Raw genomic sequence first — 18,242 nt, 5'->3', positions numbered from 1 at the left:
TCCTTTCTTCATGCTTCCTCCTTCCACCCTGTTGTATCCTGACTTTCCTTCCTACTTTCATTTCCTCCTAGTTTTTTTCCCTCTGTCACTCTCTATTCTCCGTCCCTGTCCTCGACTCTCACCTACCTCAGCTCCAGCCCTCTGCCGTAACTCGACACTTTCTCACACAGCGAGCGCCTGATCTGCCAAGTTGTTTCCCTGTGTTGCTCCACTGTTGCCATGGTGAGACTCTGTGTGTGTGTGTGTTTGTGTGTGTGTGTGTGTGTGTGTGTGTGTGTGTGTTAGCAGCTACGTACACTCACGTTGATGTAACTACAGCCCTGAAGCGCTTGTGTTGGAGATGGAGTGTGGTGTGTGTGTGTGTTTATTAGAATAGAATTGAGGAACACTAACTGTGGTGAAAGGGTGTCCTTTAAAAGTTGTGATATGTGTTATCTGTGTGTGTGTGTGTATGGGTGTGTGTGTGTGTGTGTGTGTGTGTGTGTGTGTGTGTGTGTGTGTGTGTGTGTGTGTGCATGCACATGTGAGTTTGTCTGGCTAGCATGTGTGTGCAACAGATGTAAAAACAGGAGCAATGGTGGTCAAGGTCACGAGTGGGCCCATTTTATCTGGCAGTGTTTCCCTACTGTGGCACACGAGCGGGGAATCTATGGACACACACACACACACACACACACACACACACACACACACACACACACAGGCTTGTTGTTTGCCCAGCACACTGGGGAGGGCAGAGAGAGCCAGGGGGCCGGTTGACTGTTTGTTTAAACAAGGTCAATACATGTGCATGCACATGCACATGCACATGCGCGTATGCGCGCGCGAGCACACACACACACACACACACACACAAAGGAGCGTTTACTGTATACTGCATGAGGGCTGTATATGGCCTTGCTAGACTGGTCCAAACTCAATTCCTCTTATTCCCATTCTATCCTCCCCCACTCTCCTTTTCACAGACACACACCTCTCTCTCTCTCTCTCTCTCTCTCTCTCTCTCCCCCTCTCAGTGACTGTTTTCTCGCTGTGCGCTAAGCCTGATTACAACAAATGAGAGCCAAGCTTCCAACATGTTTACATCAAATACAGCCCTGGGGCAAAGCAGCACTAGCTCCAGCCGGTTCACACAGTGCAAACCGCATGTCTCTGCATTGTTGTCTGTGTATCTCCCCATTATAGCAGCCAGTCTATTGACAGAGACAGCAGAGTGACAGATAGACCTGTCAAGGCAAGTGGCACAAGGCAAGAGGGCAAGTAAGAAGAAGAAAGAAAGCAGGTAAGACAGAGGTAGAGAGAGATGGCAAGAATAACAGAAGGGGTTAAAAGACACTGAAAATGTGAGATTGAATGACAGAGACAGAGATAGACAGCAATGGGCTCATGGCCATGGATTCAAGTGCTGGGATCATCTAATGCATCCAAGGCAGTGGAAATACAAGGCCATCTTGGACAGCTTCTGTCATATTCTCTTTCAAATCCTTGTTACCAGACACCACAGCCTCAATTAGATTTACTTTCGCAACAGGTTTAAAGATGGAAATCATATTTTTTCCAACTGTCTGTTTTCTAAAACCTGTGTTCTAAAAAAGCACAGCCCTATGTAGTGTTTGGGGTGGACTCATTTGTTTGTGTTTGGTGTACTGTATGCGTAAGTGTGACTGTTTCTTCACTGTATCAGACAGCCTTTTTCTGTTGTGTCTGCCTGCCTCAATGCTAACAGCAGGTAATACCAGAGGGGCTCCTTATATTTGTGTGGGTGCAGCAGCACTCAATTAAGCTGTTTAAATACGCACAAGGATACCTCAGCAAGCTAGAGAGGCTTTGGACTTATATGTCTCCTAGCAACAGGTGTACCGATTATGGTCTGCAGCTAGCCCCAGAGGAATGGCTAAAACAGCCAGTCAGCCAGGCACAAATGTAACCAGCCTGCAAACTGTACAATTACTTCAATGCTTGTTTTCAGCTGTGTAGAATGTATATTGTACAAACCATACACTCGTATATTGTATAGTGGAACATTGTTAATTCTCCAAATGTGTCTTTATTTTGTAAATAACATAAAGACATTATGAGGGGGATTTCTGTTACAGGTTTCCTATTGTATTGGGCTTTATACTTGAAGAAGCGGTAATTGTTCTAATGGATATAAAACCCACAAGACTGGTGGGCTTTAACAAAGCTTCACTGTGGCTAGGAACAATCTCAGTAGCCCTCAGTGTCAGTCTTTTAAAGAAATACACATTATTCCTCACAGGACCCAGAGCTGTAAAACATGTCCGTCAAAACAATTTAATGTAAACACTGTCATAGTTGGTGGTCTTTGTTTGTCTGGCTACCGTACACAAACAGAAAAAAACAGCTGACAGCTATGACAATTGCCAGCCGATTCTTTATTTCCCATCTCTCTTTAGATCGCTGATCAACAGCTGATCAACACCCTCACATCTTTCTTGTTGGTGCTAGCAGTCAAACTCCCAACACACTGCAGTCTCATGTCAGAGCACAAGTTACTATGACAGAATTCAAAGGCATAACCGCTTAACATATTGTACCATATATACTATACTATATTGCTTTCAAAGTTGAGTACACACACACACACACACACACACACACAAAGTACCATTTACAACATTGGCTTGTTGGAGTTTAATAATAAACGTATTAAACAAAATTTTTACATCATTATGACTTGAGCTCTAAAAGGATCTCCTCAGTGGCTCCTTTGCCGCTTAGTTTCTGTGGCTACGCTTCTTAACAGCTCCTACATCCTGTGTCTGGGGCCCAAAACCGCAGGTTGGAAATCACTGACCTAAAACTGCTCCTCAACTGAGCCATTAAATTCTACACAGACGTGCAGAAAAATTCACAAGACCATTCTCCGTGAGAAATCTGGATGAGAGCCACTGGGTGAGAGGTATGACTGAGGTATAACTAACTGCGCTGATACTCAAGCTGGTAGATGCCCACACATAAACTAAAAAAAACTGGATTATATCCAAAGTGTCGATTTTGAAAACCAACATTTGTTTACCAATCTACAATCCTGTCAAGGCATTTGATTAAAATGCAGTTGCTGGGTGAATTCAAAACAAAAGACCAATTTACCAATTTTAAAATGTGTTTCTAATAAGTGTTTGTTTTCATTTAGGGGAGCTCTTATAGTGTGTGTGTGTGTGTGTGTGTGTGTGTGTGTGTGTGTGTGTGTGTGTGTGTGTGTGTGTGTGTGTGTGTGTGTATGTGTGTGTGTGTGTGTGTGTGTGTGGTGTACGTTTGTGTGTGCGTGTGGTGTGTGTGTGAGACAGTCATGTAAGAGTGTCTAATTGTCACTGTTATACAGTAAATTCTGTATTGTTGTGATGCTAATAACCCAGCTATTACATTTTTTACAGTTTAAAAATAGAACATTTTACAGGTGAAATTTAAAGTTACTATTACAGAATTTCGAGTTTCAAAACATGACCACAACCAAGAGCCCGAAAACAAAAAGCCAGTAGCTCCACAGTTTGCGTGACCACAATCTGATCAGTGAAACACCTGTTGGGCCTCCCACATACAGGTAAAAGTTAATAGTTGGCCAAACACAGGAAAGCAATGTATTGGTCCTTGGCAGAATAGAGAGTAGGGCTGTAACCATTCACAAAAACTTTGGTTCGATTCTGTTCACGATTTTTGACCCACGATTTTCATACAAACCTTGATTTTTTTTTTTTTGGGGGGGGGGGGGGGGGTCGTGTCATAATACAACAGTTTCAGCATTTCACTATTGGCTACCACCACATGCACTTCACCCTCCATTTTTTCTGTCACTGTGGGTTTTGTACTGTCCCAAAATACAAATGTCTGTGTCAAGAAATCCTAGTTTGCAGACTTCAAACAGGCAATGAAGATGAGGATGAAGAAATCAAATGTATCCAGTGACAAACAACAGACACAGCCCTCATTCTGCCTAATGCAAACTGGGTTTTGCCCAACTAGCCTAATTACATTACCAGAATAATTTAGGGATTAAGACACCATGGAGAAAAACATTATAATTACTCTTCCTCCTCATACACACTAACAGAACAACACAAGCATTTTTAGAGATGTAACATATGTAAACTAGACCAGCACTACAGCCTCAAATATTGTCTTGTTTTTCTGTGACACAGCAGCTCAGCGGTGCATTGATCTGGGCAGCAGGGCAGCCACAAAAGAAAGTCATCACCATATCCAGATGGCAGCTATGCCATCATATGGTGACATCACACCACCAGAGTCAAGACCCAAGGTGAATGAAAGCTTGTAGAATTACAATCCATAGAAAGAGCAAGTTGCTCTTGCTGAACACCTGATCTGTTTTTTAGACCTCTCACTATATACCCATGTTTGCCATCATACAAAAGTTGTTAATTTTGCCCTCCAAAATTGTTAATGTCTGTCGTATGGCAAATGGAGTAAAACATGTCCAATCTATCTATTCAAATTCTGTGGCAGAGAAGCAGCATTCACACTTTGGCCTTAGTGTCCTTCAGCCTCCAGAAAAAAGCTTGCTGAACACCTACAGTGCACCTGGAACACACAATACGTACAAGCTTGTTAACGGTTTCAACTGCTCTGACCCTCTTCCATCCAATATAATATATAATGTCCCATGTTTTTGCTGTCGTTTATGCTTTTGCCGTTTGATGTTTTTTATTTTATTTGAACGAAGGTCTGACCTTATATCCAGCATCTCAAATTGTGTTCTTCTGATAACCTCAAACAATAATACAAAGCACAATGTGTATGTGTTGGTTTTGGTGTTTCTGTAAAAACAATAATGACATCACAGGGTGAAGAAATGACCTTTCAATATGGTACTTTTTTGCACAGTGCATCAAAAAACGGCTAAGAAGACCAACAATAGAGGACTGGGTGTTTAGTAAACGAAGACTCACTGTTAGACCTGCTGGACAAGTGCTGATACTATCACATAGCACAAGCCAGCTGTGCATTTTATGTTGACTGTTGAATGTTTTTTTTCAGTGGCTACACTATAAAAAGACACAAAGGTGGGTTGTGTGAGTTTATACTAAAATTATTCTGCAGCATTAAGTTTTTGTTACTTTGAGTTCAATCTGTGGTAATGCCACCACACTGAAAAGAATGGAGCGGTATGTTTAATAGCTGAACACAGAATGATGTAAAGAGTTCTTACATTTATCACATGTACTCTATAATCAAATTTTTAAAACAATCAATCAAACTCACTTACCCACATCCTCCCTCATAAAACGTTTTCACCCACACATTTTCCCTCACAGGGCTCTGCAAACCGCTGCTCGCGGCAAGCAAATGTTGTGTGTGTGCTTCTCTCACTTTGTCTGATCCCTCTGTCCGTGTGACAACACATTGCTGTTTGCCCATGTGATCATGAAAGTGCGTTCCAGCAGAAATATATTTCATTTTCAGCACTGGTAGTGGCAGCTCGTTGCTAAAGAATGTTTAGAGAAGAAGCATGGACTTCTTTCACTTTTTATAACAATACAACTATCTATACAGGTCTAGGCATCTGGCAAAATCATTTTATAGGAAATATATTGTAAGGCAATTAATCTAAAAAATACATTTAAAACACACATAGCAAACTTAACTTCTCTTGTGTCTTATCATCTGTTTTTGCCTCCTTGATCTAAACTGTGATTAGCAGTTTTTGGAGTTGCTTTAGATTTAGCCCATCAAAAACTCATAACCATAATAACATAAAACAAAAGAAAAGTTGGGCGCTAACAAACCGAGTCTGATGTCTTCACACCACACTAAAACCGAAAGCACTGCTATAGCCAAATAATTCCCTCTGGGGATGAGGAATGGGGGCAAGCGTGGCAAACGCTAAGGTTGAAAACATTTGACAGCTAAATTATGCATCGTCACATATGGCAGGATAGAATCTTGGTCTATCTGAGGTTGAAATGGTTAATGATTGGCCTGGAGGGAGCCTGCATGACTGAATGCATAAGGATATAGGCTGTTTCTAAAGCAACAAATGGCAGTAATTTGGGTTTCCTTGTTGTTTCAGGACATTTTGTGTCCACAGCTTTAGTAGTATCTGTATATTGTGCACAATGAGGGGTGACTGAGTTGGCCTAAGGACAAACCAACTTACCATGTCTAGTCCCGAGCAATGACAACACATGTTGCCCGCAACCAATAAAAAATAAACAATAATTAATAATAATAATAATAATTATACATAAATGTGGCTGTCCATTGCATTTTTACATGTATTACTAAAGATTTATATTAACATTTTCAAGAACCTTTATTTTGACAGATTTTTTCATGTGGGGTAATGGTGCACAAGGGGACCAATACTATACTGTATTTATAGCCATGAACAAACAAAGCATAACAATAGCAACAAGATGACACACTTCCATCTACATTTAGTTATTTATTTTTTAAGATTATTTTTCGGCATTTTACTTACACAGCTGAAGACATGAAAGAGGTGGGGGGGGGGGGGGGGGGACATGCAACAAAGGGCCACAGGTTGGAGTCAAACCCGTGGCCGCCGCGTCGAGGAGCAAACCTCCATATATGGTTGAGCACTCCACCAGGTGAGCTACCCAGACGCACAACATTTAGTTATTTAGACAAAATGCTTATTCAAATCTACAAAATATGAGAAAAAATGAGGTTGTCTTCTTGGCAAAGTTGGTAAAGTAGATGCAAGTGTGCAAGATAAACGGAGGATGTTGAACCCGTAATCCTACTGGGCTGATAAGACAGCTGACCAAACTGTCAGTCTGAAGTCAGCCATTGTTAGGTGCTACTACAATGGTCATGATCCAGCTCTAAGGTTCCGATCCTATCCTAACCATACACATAAAGGAAGCTTGTCACTGTGTTAAAAAATTAATGTGACTGAAATCCGCTAATGCTCCCCCCCCCCCCCCCCCCCTTCTCTCTGTCTATCTCTGTCTTTATATCTTTCTATCTCTCACTGGCTTGGAGAGAAAAGGAGGCAAAGCTCTATGCAGGCTAACCCATTCTCTCACAAGTGCTATCAAATGACAGGGCCACTGACTGGACTATAGTGAAAGCTCTCAGCTGTGTGTTTGTCCTCCTGCCTTAACAGGTTGACTGACAGTCTTGCTGCAGGAGAGGATCCATGTGACAATCCACACATGCAAATATGTTAAATAAAACCCTAAAGGTAATGTTCGTTCATTAAGTTCAATATCAGCATTAATGAAAATGCTCATTCACAACAGTCAGCTGATGTTTGAGCTAGGCTGAACAATTACTTATCTACAGTCCAACGATGTAGGCATAGCAACAGCTATCGGTAGATTAAAGGTAGCTGCTGAAAACCTGCAACTTCTGAGGTAGGAGAAGATCCTTTTATCATTCAAATACTGCAATACAATCTGTATTGTGAGTATGAAGGATGTCGCCCTGTGTAAACTGTGAAGACGGCAATCCCTGCAAACTGGAAAACAGTCTCAATCTCTCAGGAAGCCATCGTTAAATTCAGCAAATACAATCGGCTCAGCTTAGGCTGCAATAGAGCTGTGTGGTTAACGCAGTGGGAGGTGGATGGCAAGTGCTCAGTGCACAGGGTCTCACTTAACTAATGCATGGCCAGCAGCATCATGTTAACCCAGACAGTTAATCAGTCCTCCTGACCTCAGAGAGAAATGCAATCCTCAGTATGGTAGGGACATCGGTGCTTGTATTTTGTTTAATGGAGCAGAAAACCAGAGTTAATGTGCTGTAAAAGAGATTTTGGTCATTTTGGTTCAGGATAAGTGTTTTTTACCATGAGGCTTGTCAGCATTTGGGTAATGGTCTTCACCGTTTTAAGGTTAAATTACAAAATGGTTTTGGATTTTTTTGGCAGAGCAGCAGTATGTGCCTCAGACAATAGGGGAAATACCCAAAATATGTTACCTTGACAATTGGGTGGCCACCGGATGCTGCTTTGACGGCTCCTCGGCTGCCCTCAGTCTCATAGTGCGCTCGGTGGTGGGCTTTGGGTTGAACCTCTATCTTCAGGTCATACTGGCCAAACTGGCTTGGCAGTGGCCAATCTAGAGGAGGCAGTGAGGAGGTCCTAAAGAGAGAATACCACAAGCATGCACACATAAACACAAACACACACACACACACACACACACACACAAAGAGGAAGAAGAGATTTGGTATGAAACCATTATCACATACAGTGTTGTGTTAAAAAAAAGATTGATTTTAATGCATAAAGTGGAAAGTTTTGTGGTTGAAGAACATGCCAAAAACTGACCTGGAGTGTAAGACTGAGAGAACGGAATCTTATTATTAATGAAGAAAGAAAATATCAACAGCTTGAAAAGTATAAATTTTCCTCAGACAATCTGCTTGAGCCTTCACATTTTCCATATTTCAAAATGTTCTGTGCATACAGTATGTAAATCACTGTAATACCACAGAGTAGGGTCAAGCAAGACAACTTCTTTTTCTACTTTATGGCTGATGACGATCCTAAGGCTGTCTAAAAACATCCAAAAGCTGAAAAGGTGGTATTCCCCGGTCATGGTCTGAGAAAAGCATAATAAGTAGGTGTCAGATGGGGGTATAACATGCAATTTTATTTTCCCCTATTAGACAGTGAATTACTAGAATGCCCACATGCATTAATCCTGTTCTTTAACATACCACTTGTAAAAGCGCAGGTTAAGATATTTATTTATTTATTTTTAAGATCTTTTTTGGGCATTTTCCACCTTTATTTTTGACAGGACAGCTGAAGATATGAAAGAGGAGAGAGATGGGGAATGACATGCAGCAAAGGGCCGCAGCTCAGATCCAAACCCAGGGCCGCTGCGCCGAGGAGCAAACCTCCACACATGGACGGTCACTCTACCAACTGAGCTTACCGGCCACCCAGGTTTAGACTTTAAGGTTGAATCATTTTCTCCAGGGGTTTTTGTTTCTGAGTCTTCAGTATGGGTCAGGGAACGGATGGTTGGTGTCAGACAGTGAGTAAATTAGTGTGTGTGTGTGTGTGTGTGTGTAAAAAAGTGTTTTTTTTGTTTGTTTTTTTACACCATAGGAGCTGGCACTGTGTTTTTTTTTTTTTTTTTTTTTTTTTTTTTAATCTGTCTAGGCCACAATCCTATTTGAACAGCTGCACTCCAAAAAACAACAACTCAACAACCTTCTCCACAGAGAAACCGGATCTCTCCATCTGAGTGAATTAGATCAATTTATCCCCAAAACATCCTGTAAATTCTGGCATCAACCATTAACCAAACCGTTACCTTTTATAAAAGTTGTTCTATATATTTTATGTCAATTATAATTTATTTCATTATATTCAAGTACAATCCCCACAATCCACTAAACGTAATGGAATAGTGCAACATCTCCAAACTCCCATAATATGAGGTAATCTGGTCCAAATGTATGTCTTCAAATCTTCAAATGTTACCAAAACATATTCCTAAAAGATGCTTAATCTACAGTTTGGTTATGTATGTTTGCTAAGATTTCCTGGTTTACTGCTTATTTAATACTGTTTTTTATTCTACTCTGTAATATCTGTAGTTGATGAGGTACTTTCTGTAGATTGTAGTAAAAGCCACAACGTAAACTTTTGTCACATCTTGACGGTGTAACAGAATTCATTATTCCAGATCCTAGATGTTACTGTAGAGCAGCACAAGCCGTATGTGTGTCATCCAGGTGTTTTGTCTGGCAGCAGATACAACGGGCCATTGTTTTTTTTTTAGCACAGCAGTATACACAATCACAAAATTAAACAGTGTGTGTTTGTGTATGTGCGTAAGCATTAGGGCTGTAACGAAACACCAAACCCACGATTCAGTTTGTATCACAATTTTTGATCCACGATTCGATACAAATCTCGATTCTTTATTTTTATTTTTTTATTTTCTACCACATGGCATTGTTTTCTTGTTGATTACATCCCACTTTGCAACACAGGGATACAAAAGAGACCTTATTTATTGATATTGATTGATTTCAATATTGATCAATCCAACACCAAAGATTTTTTTGTACCTTAAAATAATGTTTCCAAAATCGTTAGAGTGGTTCATTAACTCATTTGTAATGAGACATAAGAATATTGGTAATGGTAACAGTAATGGACAATTCCGCTCCCAACCTGTAGAGGGATTGAAGAGCAAAAGGGCTTTTGTGTTGCTTTAAGGTTAGCCTACTATAAAGGTGCTGGTTGACAAGTAGCTAATGCTAATGTCTATAACGTTAGCTAATTCTTGGTGGGTAACATAAGATTACCACATCGTTCAACATGCTCAGTTATTTTTAGTATGATTGTTTTGACCACAGTTGACAACTCTGGGCTAACCCACAAATGTATCAGTAACGTTAAATGTATAGACGACTGATCTATCGGTAATTTAGCCAGCTAGCTAGCACACCAGTCTCTCCCGGCGCTGTAAGGCTTCAGTCGGGATGAGAGCTGACAACAGACCCGGCCCGGGGACACTTCCACAGTCAGCCCCCAGCCAGCTAACAGCCAGCCAGCAATCCAAACCCAGTCAGCACTAAACTCCGGTGCTATGAACGCTTACGGCAGTTTACTAAACCGTTGAGAAACTGACCCAGGCACACAAGTCAGAACAACAAAATGTTACAACTCTGTTAGCGTTACCGTTGTTTGTGCCGTCTTTACAGTTAGCTAAATTTACCCAACAACAAGGGATAAGGCACCAAAACAACTAATAGTAATTTAAAGATGTGGAAAGATAATACTGGGAGTTGGAAGTATCGCGATTCCGCCTTTTCACTCCGCAACACAGGTTTGTGGATGTGAGTGTCGTGATTTCGGTTTCATAACGCATAACGTTACAGCCCTAGTATGCATGTGTATGTGTGTCACTACATCTATGACTGTGTATGTTAGGTCTGAGTCAGTGAATTGACTGCAGCTGCACAAGCTGTCTCATGGTCCAAGAGGCTACACACTCTTTACCACAATGTTGGCTACTGGCACTCTGAATTCTAAACTGCATGATAGATCTTTGACAGTACAAATAATTCTTAAGGGAAAGTTTGTAAAGTTTTAGCCAACATGGCTGACTCCCTTAATGATTTCCTTTCCAAACGCCCATCAAGTGCTGGCTAAGTGCAGACCGATCTGATCAGCCCGAATTAAAGACATGTGAGTTAGGCTTTCAGTGGAGACATTTCACTTCATAAACTGCCCTACAAGCTGGCACCGAAATCAAGGAGAGACTACATTTTGAAATGAAAAGGCATGTGTCTGATATTTTCTAAAGGTTTTGAGCAGCTAAATGCAGCCTTGTTGTTTGGAATCTAACTGAGCTACATTTTACAGATTCTCCTCCCACATATGACATGGAAATGTCATGTAAAACCCTTTTAGGTTATAACTTCTTACATAGACAAGACTAACCGGCAGGGTTGAGCAAATTACATTAAATTATAGGCAAATACTGTTTACCACAAATAGTTGTCATCACGATGGTTGACATAATACCCTGCTTCAAAACAAAGTTTTAACTGTATGGCCATCTGTTCTGAGTAACCGTGATAATTAATGTATAGTCTGTTGTCGTGTCTGAATAGTTTGATTTTTAAACAAGATTTTCACCTGACAGAAACTTCCTAACCCTTATGTTTTCCTCCTGGCAGTCATGACATAACCACCCAGGAAGTGTGGGTTTGCATGGCTGCTACGGTAACAGAAGTAGAGGAGGACAGAGGAAATATGAGCTTTGTGACGGAGCAGAGAAGAAGCAGTGGCCTATGTCCTGACACAGCATAACCTTTCTCAAATGTCTAAGCCATGGTGTCTGGGCTCCCAGTCCAATCATAGTCCCACAACCCGCCTAGTCTTCTCTAAAGTCATCCCACTAGCATCCTTTCAGTCCAATGAAGTAGATAATCTTGCATCTACACAGCATGAATGTGAGGCCAAGTCACATTTGAGATTATTAAATGAAACCTTGTAAACATATTTTATTTTCAATATAGACAGATCCATAAATATATATCAAACAATGCAGGGTTTATATGGTTTTCTTGTAGCGTTATATCATCACACTTATTTACTGGAAACCAGTGCATCTCTACTGATTGCCTTGTGGTTTACCAATAAGCAACCTAACCAGTAATACCATTATTACCCCTGCTGCGGCCAACAAATAAAACTGCATTTCTGGTCCCAAAGATATCCCATTCAGTTACATGTTTTCAGTAGTTCTACTAATAGTTCATTAACTCATTCCAGTCATGTCGTGATTACTTACTCAACTATTTTTTGCTAACAAATTATAGCCTGGGTTCTGCTTACTGACTGGAGCAGCACATACTGTATTTTCCATACAGAAATACTGATCTTTTGTTTAAATAAAGCTTTTGGCAGCCAACTCATAAGAGTGCTGTTAATATCACATTGTAAACAGCTCAGGGAGTAAGGCACCCCACCAATTTTTAATCCCACCCACTCTAACCCAAGTCCACCCATTCCACCTACGCCATTTGTACAAAACACCACAAACACGCATATGCATGCACACACAGCCAACTCAACAAACTTCTTTCTCAAGGCAGACACGAGCTTACACCACCTGACTATGCATGAGTCAGTCACATCTATAATTTGGGCAATGGTACGGTTACTTTAGTAGTAACGAGTATAAGGGAATACTGTAGGACAAACTAGCAGAGTAAAAAAGAACTGTAGGTGCTGTGTTCTTTGCTGCCTTAGTCGTGGCCTTAGGAAATTTCACTTACAAGGGCAAGGATGCAAATGTCAACTGGTGACTGGTCATAGAGCTGACCCTTTCACCCTGTTATTGTCTGGAGAGTGTGTCTGTGTGAGTAAGCGTTTGTGCTATGTCTATACAAGTTTGTGTGTATGTGCAGGTGTGTGTGTGTGTGTGTGTGTGTGTGTGTGTGTATGTGTGTGTGTGTGTGGTGGTCCCCTTGACATATGTGCCTTGTGCTGATTTACAGTGCTAGGGGCCAGTGCACACAAACAAGGCCATGTCTTCATCTGCTGCACACATTGGAGAACAGAGAGCAGACTCTTCTCTTAAAAACTCCATCGTGAGTTTCTGATTGCACCCATCACTCTTTAATGTGGAGATTGTGCCTGTGTGTTTTTGTGTTCCCCCTCCACACTTGTGGACTTGAATGACTCTGCAATGTAACTTAGTCAGATTTATGCTGCTGATACAAAGCTCAAAGTTCCCCAAGTACTGAACATTGATCTGCAGTATTATATCAACAGGCTTGCTATTTGATATAAGTTTACTGCATTTCAATGTTGACACTTATCTCCTAGATCATAAAGGGCTTCCAATCTTTATGACGCTTCACAACGCTCTATAAAAACATTCACCACTGAGGTTCATTGTTTAGCCTTGACCTACAAATTGATTTTAAGACTGACAACATATTGTTCTCTTGTCAAGCAGTGATTATATTAATAATTCACAAAAACAATGACAAAGAGGCAATTATCACCACACTACCTTCTGTTTTTGTCAAAAAGTTAAAAACATTTTTAAGTTTAAGGATGTAATCCATCAAGAATCTATTCTTTCTCAAATGCAATAAGGAAGTAAAAAATAAATTGATTGCAAAATAAAGTTAATTCAACCAATTGAGAACTGCAACTGTGAGGTGGAGCTATTTTGGAAAAGATGGTTATTAGTTAAATCCTTTACTTTATTCTGCTTATTCTCTTCAATTTACCTGAATATAGGTGTGTGACCAGGTTTAGGTTTATTCCATGAGAAGTGAGAGGGCACTGAGAGGAACTGTTCCCCGGGACCATCTTTCTTCAGGCTGTGCAGGCCCTCGTCTGAAGGAGAGTCTAGATTAGGAGACATATTTCCTTGGTCATCCAGCCCCAGTTCCCCTTTGCCAGTATGCATAGACGTTCTGTCTTGTGAGGTCTTCCTTGTCTTGGATGGGATGTCTGCCTCAGATGGGCAGCACTGGAAGGGTGACATGCCTACAGAAGGACTGCCAACCCAGGTGTCCTCTGTCACGCTGCCCCTAGGTGAAGGCCCTGGCGTGGGTGTGGGTGAGTGATGAGGAGACAATGAGCCGGGGTAGCAGATGTCGGCGCTGGAGTGGCGCCTCTTGCCACAGGGTGAGGTGGGACGTGAGGAAGGCCTGGAAGGTGGCCTCGGGCTAAGCCAATTTTCATCAGTTACACTAGTGCGTGGCGAGTGACAGGGGGACTGTCGGGGTGACAGGCTGATGGAGTGGGAGTGGTGCACAAAGGCGGGGTGATGATGCTGCCAGTGGGGCTGCTCCTCCAAAAGCCCACCACTGGTTTGAGGGGATACACAGCCCGGGGAAGTAAGCGGGGAGCCCAGGGTGAACCGGGCAGCCGCTTCATTTAGCTCGGAGTCAACATCGTCATAGACGTGTGAGAATGATTCACAGGAGGAGGCATCAGAGAACCAGCTCCTAGAGGAGAGGCTGCTGCATGGACTGGGACTAAGCGAAGAGTCCCGGTATGAGTGGTCCAACGGCAAATACAGGTGGTCTCTGGACAGGGGCCTATCACCGTGGTAGTCCCCATCAGGGACATTGGCCCTCAGATCCTCCTCAGTGGCATCCATCTCCTGCTGGCAGCTGGGGGAGATGGAAGTGATCTGGATACTGGGGCACTCAAAGGCCTTTGGTGCCTCCACAGGAGCAGAGGGCAGTAGAGGGGAGGTGCCATACTTGGAGTCATGTGCCCCATAGCCCGGAGGCACAGATCCTGGTTTGTGTGAGTGAAGGCGTGGGGAAGTGCTGATGATCTGGGAGTGGGACTGCATGCCATGACGAGGCAGGCCAATAGACTGGTGGTTGGTGACCATAGACTGGGGCTGGCCCACATTTAGGATGTAGAACGACGTGTTGTCATCAGGCTCCAGATCTATGAGAAGAAAAGAAAGGGAAGATTAAGATACAGCAATCTGGAGAATATTTTTACTGTTGCTTTTTCCTTAATGTTTCTTAGTTTGACTTTATTGTACAAAGGTATTGTATATTACTGTTTGGGCCACTGTACATTTGTGCTTTGGGATTCCTGAAACAGAACAGAGAAGTGGTCTGGGGTCTCCTACAGGCCTATTAAATTTGCTCAAACTGCTGATACTGCATTCCTCCTAGTTGTAATGTATTCATCCTGACCAGGACTAGGCTTGCGTCTTCCAAAATGGCATATAATGATTTGGTCGCAAACCCATATGCAGTTGCGCCCTGAGTTTGCGCTTGCAATTGAGCCCAGTTTCAGGAAATTAGAGGCCAGAGTGTTGCTGGGTAGCAAGCAGTCATACAGGCATTGTTCCAAGAGGGATAACCGATGAACAGCACTACTCAGGAAACAAATTCACACAACGATGCGTGCTGTCGGCTGTCATCACAGCTAGCACCGGCAGGCTATTTATACCAAAGGTCATCCGGCACAGGCTGTGAATACACACACACCCACACACACACAGACAAACAAATATACAAGAGCCCACTGGCCACATTGGCACTACTCTGTTAGAGGTTATTGATAAACTTCCTGGATATGCTCTGCTGCTCCCATTGGGAGTAACCCCTCCAACCAGTGTTTCACATGTACAAACTTAATTTCACATGCAGAGACATTTTCACATTAGTAACCAATTGGAATTTAAACCTTTTATATTATCATATGAAAAGTGAGATTTGTCCAAAAACATCTAGTGCATTTTTGCATATTGCAAATATGCATGCATATTTTCACTTGTGACATTTAACTCAAGGGGATGGCACAGTGAGGAAATGTTCCCACCTATTAATAAACTTTTGACAACACTGTTTTGATTACACTGCAGAGCACCAAAGATGTGCCTCTCTGACTCTCTGGTCGAGCTTTTGCTGCACAACCCATTTTTTTCTGAACGTTACTTGTGTAGAGTAGTGTAAACTAGCATCACGTGCATTTATGCTTCTGCTGCCTCTAACGTCTGTTTCAGGGTACCAGAGAGGTATTTGAGGTATTTAAATGAGACATTGTAATAATTCAGTCCAGTTGATATATTCGCACTGGCTTTCAGCACCCAACCCTACCAGGCAGTGTGTAACATCGGCAAGCTCAAAGTATTGTACATTAAGTAGAGAAGAGGCCATAACGTTAAAATAATAATTGTATTGCTTACTTTTGCATAGCACCAAACACCAAACTAAAACTAATACACACACACACACACACAATAAAAACCATATAACCCATTTTCAATAGCATAAAAAGTAAAACAAAGCAAGCATCATGTATCATCAGCCTTCCTGTCATGTCCTTTCTCTGGCCTTGAGCTATGACGAATACAACTTCTTCTGTACAAGAAAAGGGAAATGATTCATATTTTTCAGACCAAACAACCAAGGCAAAAATATAGGCCAATGAGCATTCATTAAACATCTAGCTTAGTTAAAACCACAGTCTAGCCTGTACAGTATAAGGTTGTGAAATCATTACACTTCCCTTTATTCCTTAAAAGTGTATACCTGCCTATAAATACAACTTTTTTGTTTGTTTGTTTGTTTTATAGCCAAGAACTAAAATCTCTGTTTAACTGTCAAGCGCAGATAAATAGGCCATAACTTGGTATAAGTTAATTTAAGCACCCATATTCGTTTCCTCTGACTTTAAATGATAACCACATATCAGTAATGTGACAGCTTTGTCAAATCTGATAGTAAAAGCGGTCTCAAAAAAGTTTGTAAAAAAGGTTAGGTTTCTGCCCTGCTGTCCTCTCTATCCAACAGCAGCAACAGAGGCAGTAGCAGAAAGCTCTTTATTTATAGCTGCTCGACTTCGCACTGGCCCAGTCTGCCTGTCACAATACCCGGCAGAGGATCCTCTGACGACAGCATTCAGCTGACTGACGGGGAGCAAGAGAAGGACAACAGAGTAGTTAGGAAGAAAAAGAGGTTGTGAGGAGAAAAGAAAATAATTACGAATTGGGTAATAATACCAAGAGAACGTAGAAAGAAAGAAGAACGTTGAAAGAAACAGAGGGAGGCATACCACAGCAAGCACCCTCTCCCATCAACTGCCCTGCACTTTACAACATATGATGTTAATTTCATAGTGACATAGGTTTATTCCATTGCGTTTTTGTTGTTTTATCTGGGTTGTAAAATGTTCCCTATCTACCGTAATGATGCTACTGCAAACCCATCTCATGAGTGTCCTTCCTTCTTCCTCTATAAACTAAGAAAAAGGAAGAAAAACTACATTTTCAAAAAAAACTAAATCCCGATTAAAAGCATTTTCAAACAATTTGCCAAAGAAGGACAGCGATTTACACATAAACATTCCATTAATTCTTCCTTCTAAAAGCCCTTATCCTAGAGACTAATTCATTTAGAGAGACCTTTTGAATACATGTTGGATTACAGAGAAATAAATATCCCTGCATTATGAGATCTTCTCTCTTAAGAGTCTTTTGTAAATTAAATGCAAAATGCCACATGTTAGACATGAATTGTCATTTGCTAGAAAGAGTTTTTCTGAATTAGCCGTTTGCTTTTCTGGATTGCTGCTTAGCTGAAAACATAACTTGACAAACTTGGTTTAGCTCAACAAAAAGCATTCAACTTCACGCAGAGACTCAAGTCCAACCAAGCATCTGATGCCATCCAGGGCTTATGAGTCCAGGGCTTATGAGTTTCCTTTGGGGCTGCACTAATCAACTGGCTACCAATCAACCAATGGTCGATTTAAAACTTTTTACTGCATGAAGAAAACAAAAATGGAAATGTATGACTATTTACTATGTTTGGATAGTAATCAAAATATACACCTTAAAACAAATTATGGTGTGGGAGAGTCTTGGACTTTGTATTGGATATCCGTGTTGGCCTAGTGATAGTACTGACAGCAGTAACTTGTCTTTGGACTGTCTGTTTTTTGGTTTCCTCAAATAACAGATTTGAAATCCCTCTGCTGAGTTGTCATAAAGTGTTAGTGGTATAACGTTCATTTAATATACTAAGTTGAAATTGATCATTTTTATTTGCCATGTTATTCATCATATTCTGTCTCTGTTCTGTAGTGGCTTCATGCTTATTGGTGAGGGGGAAAAAAGACTACTACTTTTGCATTTTTTACAAATCATAATACATGGTAAAGAGGGGTAATTAACATTGTTGTACAGTTAGGGATCAGACAGGGGATGACCATGTTACCTGGCCCTCAGCCCTCTCCTTGCTCTGAGATAAGATTAGCCTAC

At 41.4% G+C, this 18,242-nt stretch overlaps 1 protein-coding gene and 2 long non-coding RNA genes across 5 annotated transcripts in view; 2 read left to right on the top strand and 1 right to left on the bottom strand.

Moving 5' to 3' along the window:
* Window positions 1-18,242, top strand: part of LOC116702410 (uncharacterized) — a 295,446-nt gene that overhangs the window by 222,556 nt on the left and 54,648 nt on the right. The window lies entirely within an intron of this gene.
* Window positions 1-18,242, bottom strand: part of LOC116702364 (nuclear factor of activated T-cells, cytoplasmic 3) — a 63,062-nt gene that overhangs the window by 30,705 nt on the left and 14,115 nt on the right. For all 3 annotated transcript variants that reach the window (XM_032536541.1, XM_032536542.1, XM_032536543.1), the window contains exons 2-3: window positions 13,729-14,911; window positions 7,927-8,089 (exon numbers count right to left, since the gene is read on the bottom strand). In XM_032536541.1, the coding sequence (XP_032392432.1) occupies window positions 7,927-8,089; window positions 13,729-14,911 (1,346 nt within the window). The remainder of the gene's footprint in view (window positions 1-7,926; window positions 8,090-13,728; window positions 14,912-18,242) is intronic.
* On the top strand, window positions 10,099-17,992 carry LOC116702412 (uncharacterized). The gene is made up of 3 exons (XR_004335155.1): window positions 10,099-10,235; window positions 13,821-13,823; window positions 17,979-17,992. It is a non-coding gene; the product is annotated as an uncharacterized LOC116702412 (long non-coding RNA).

Source organism: Etheostoma spectabile, chromosome 15 (assembly GCF_008692095.1).
Source record: "Etheostoma spectabile isolate EspeVRDwgs_2016 chromosome 15, UIUC_Espe_1.0, whole genome shotgun sequence".
In the NCBI taxonomy this organism is placed as follows: Eukaryota; Metazoa; Chordata; class Actinopteri; order Perciformes; family Percidae; genus Etheostoma; species Etheostoma spectabile.
Note: the sequence above shows the minus strand (reverse complement) of the source record. Positions and strands in the feature narration are given on the sequence as shown.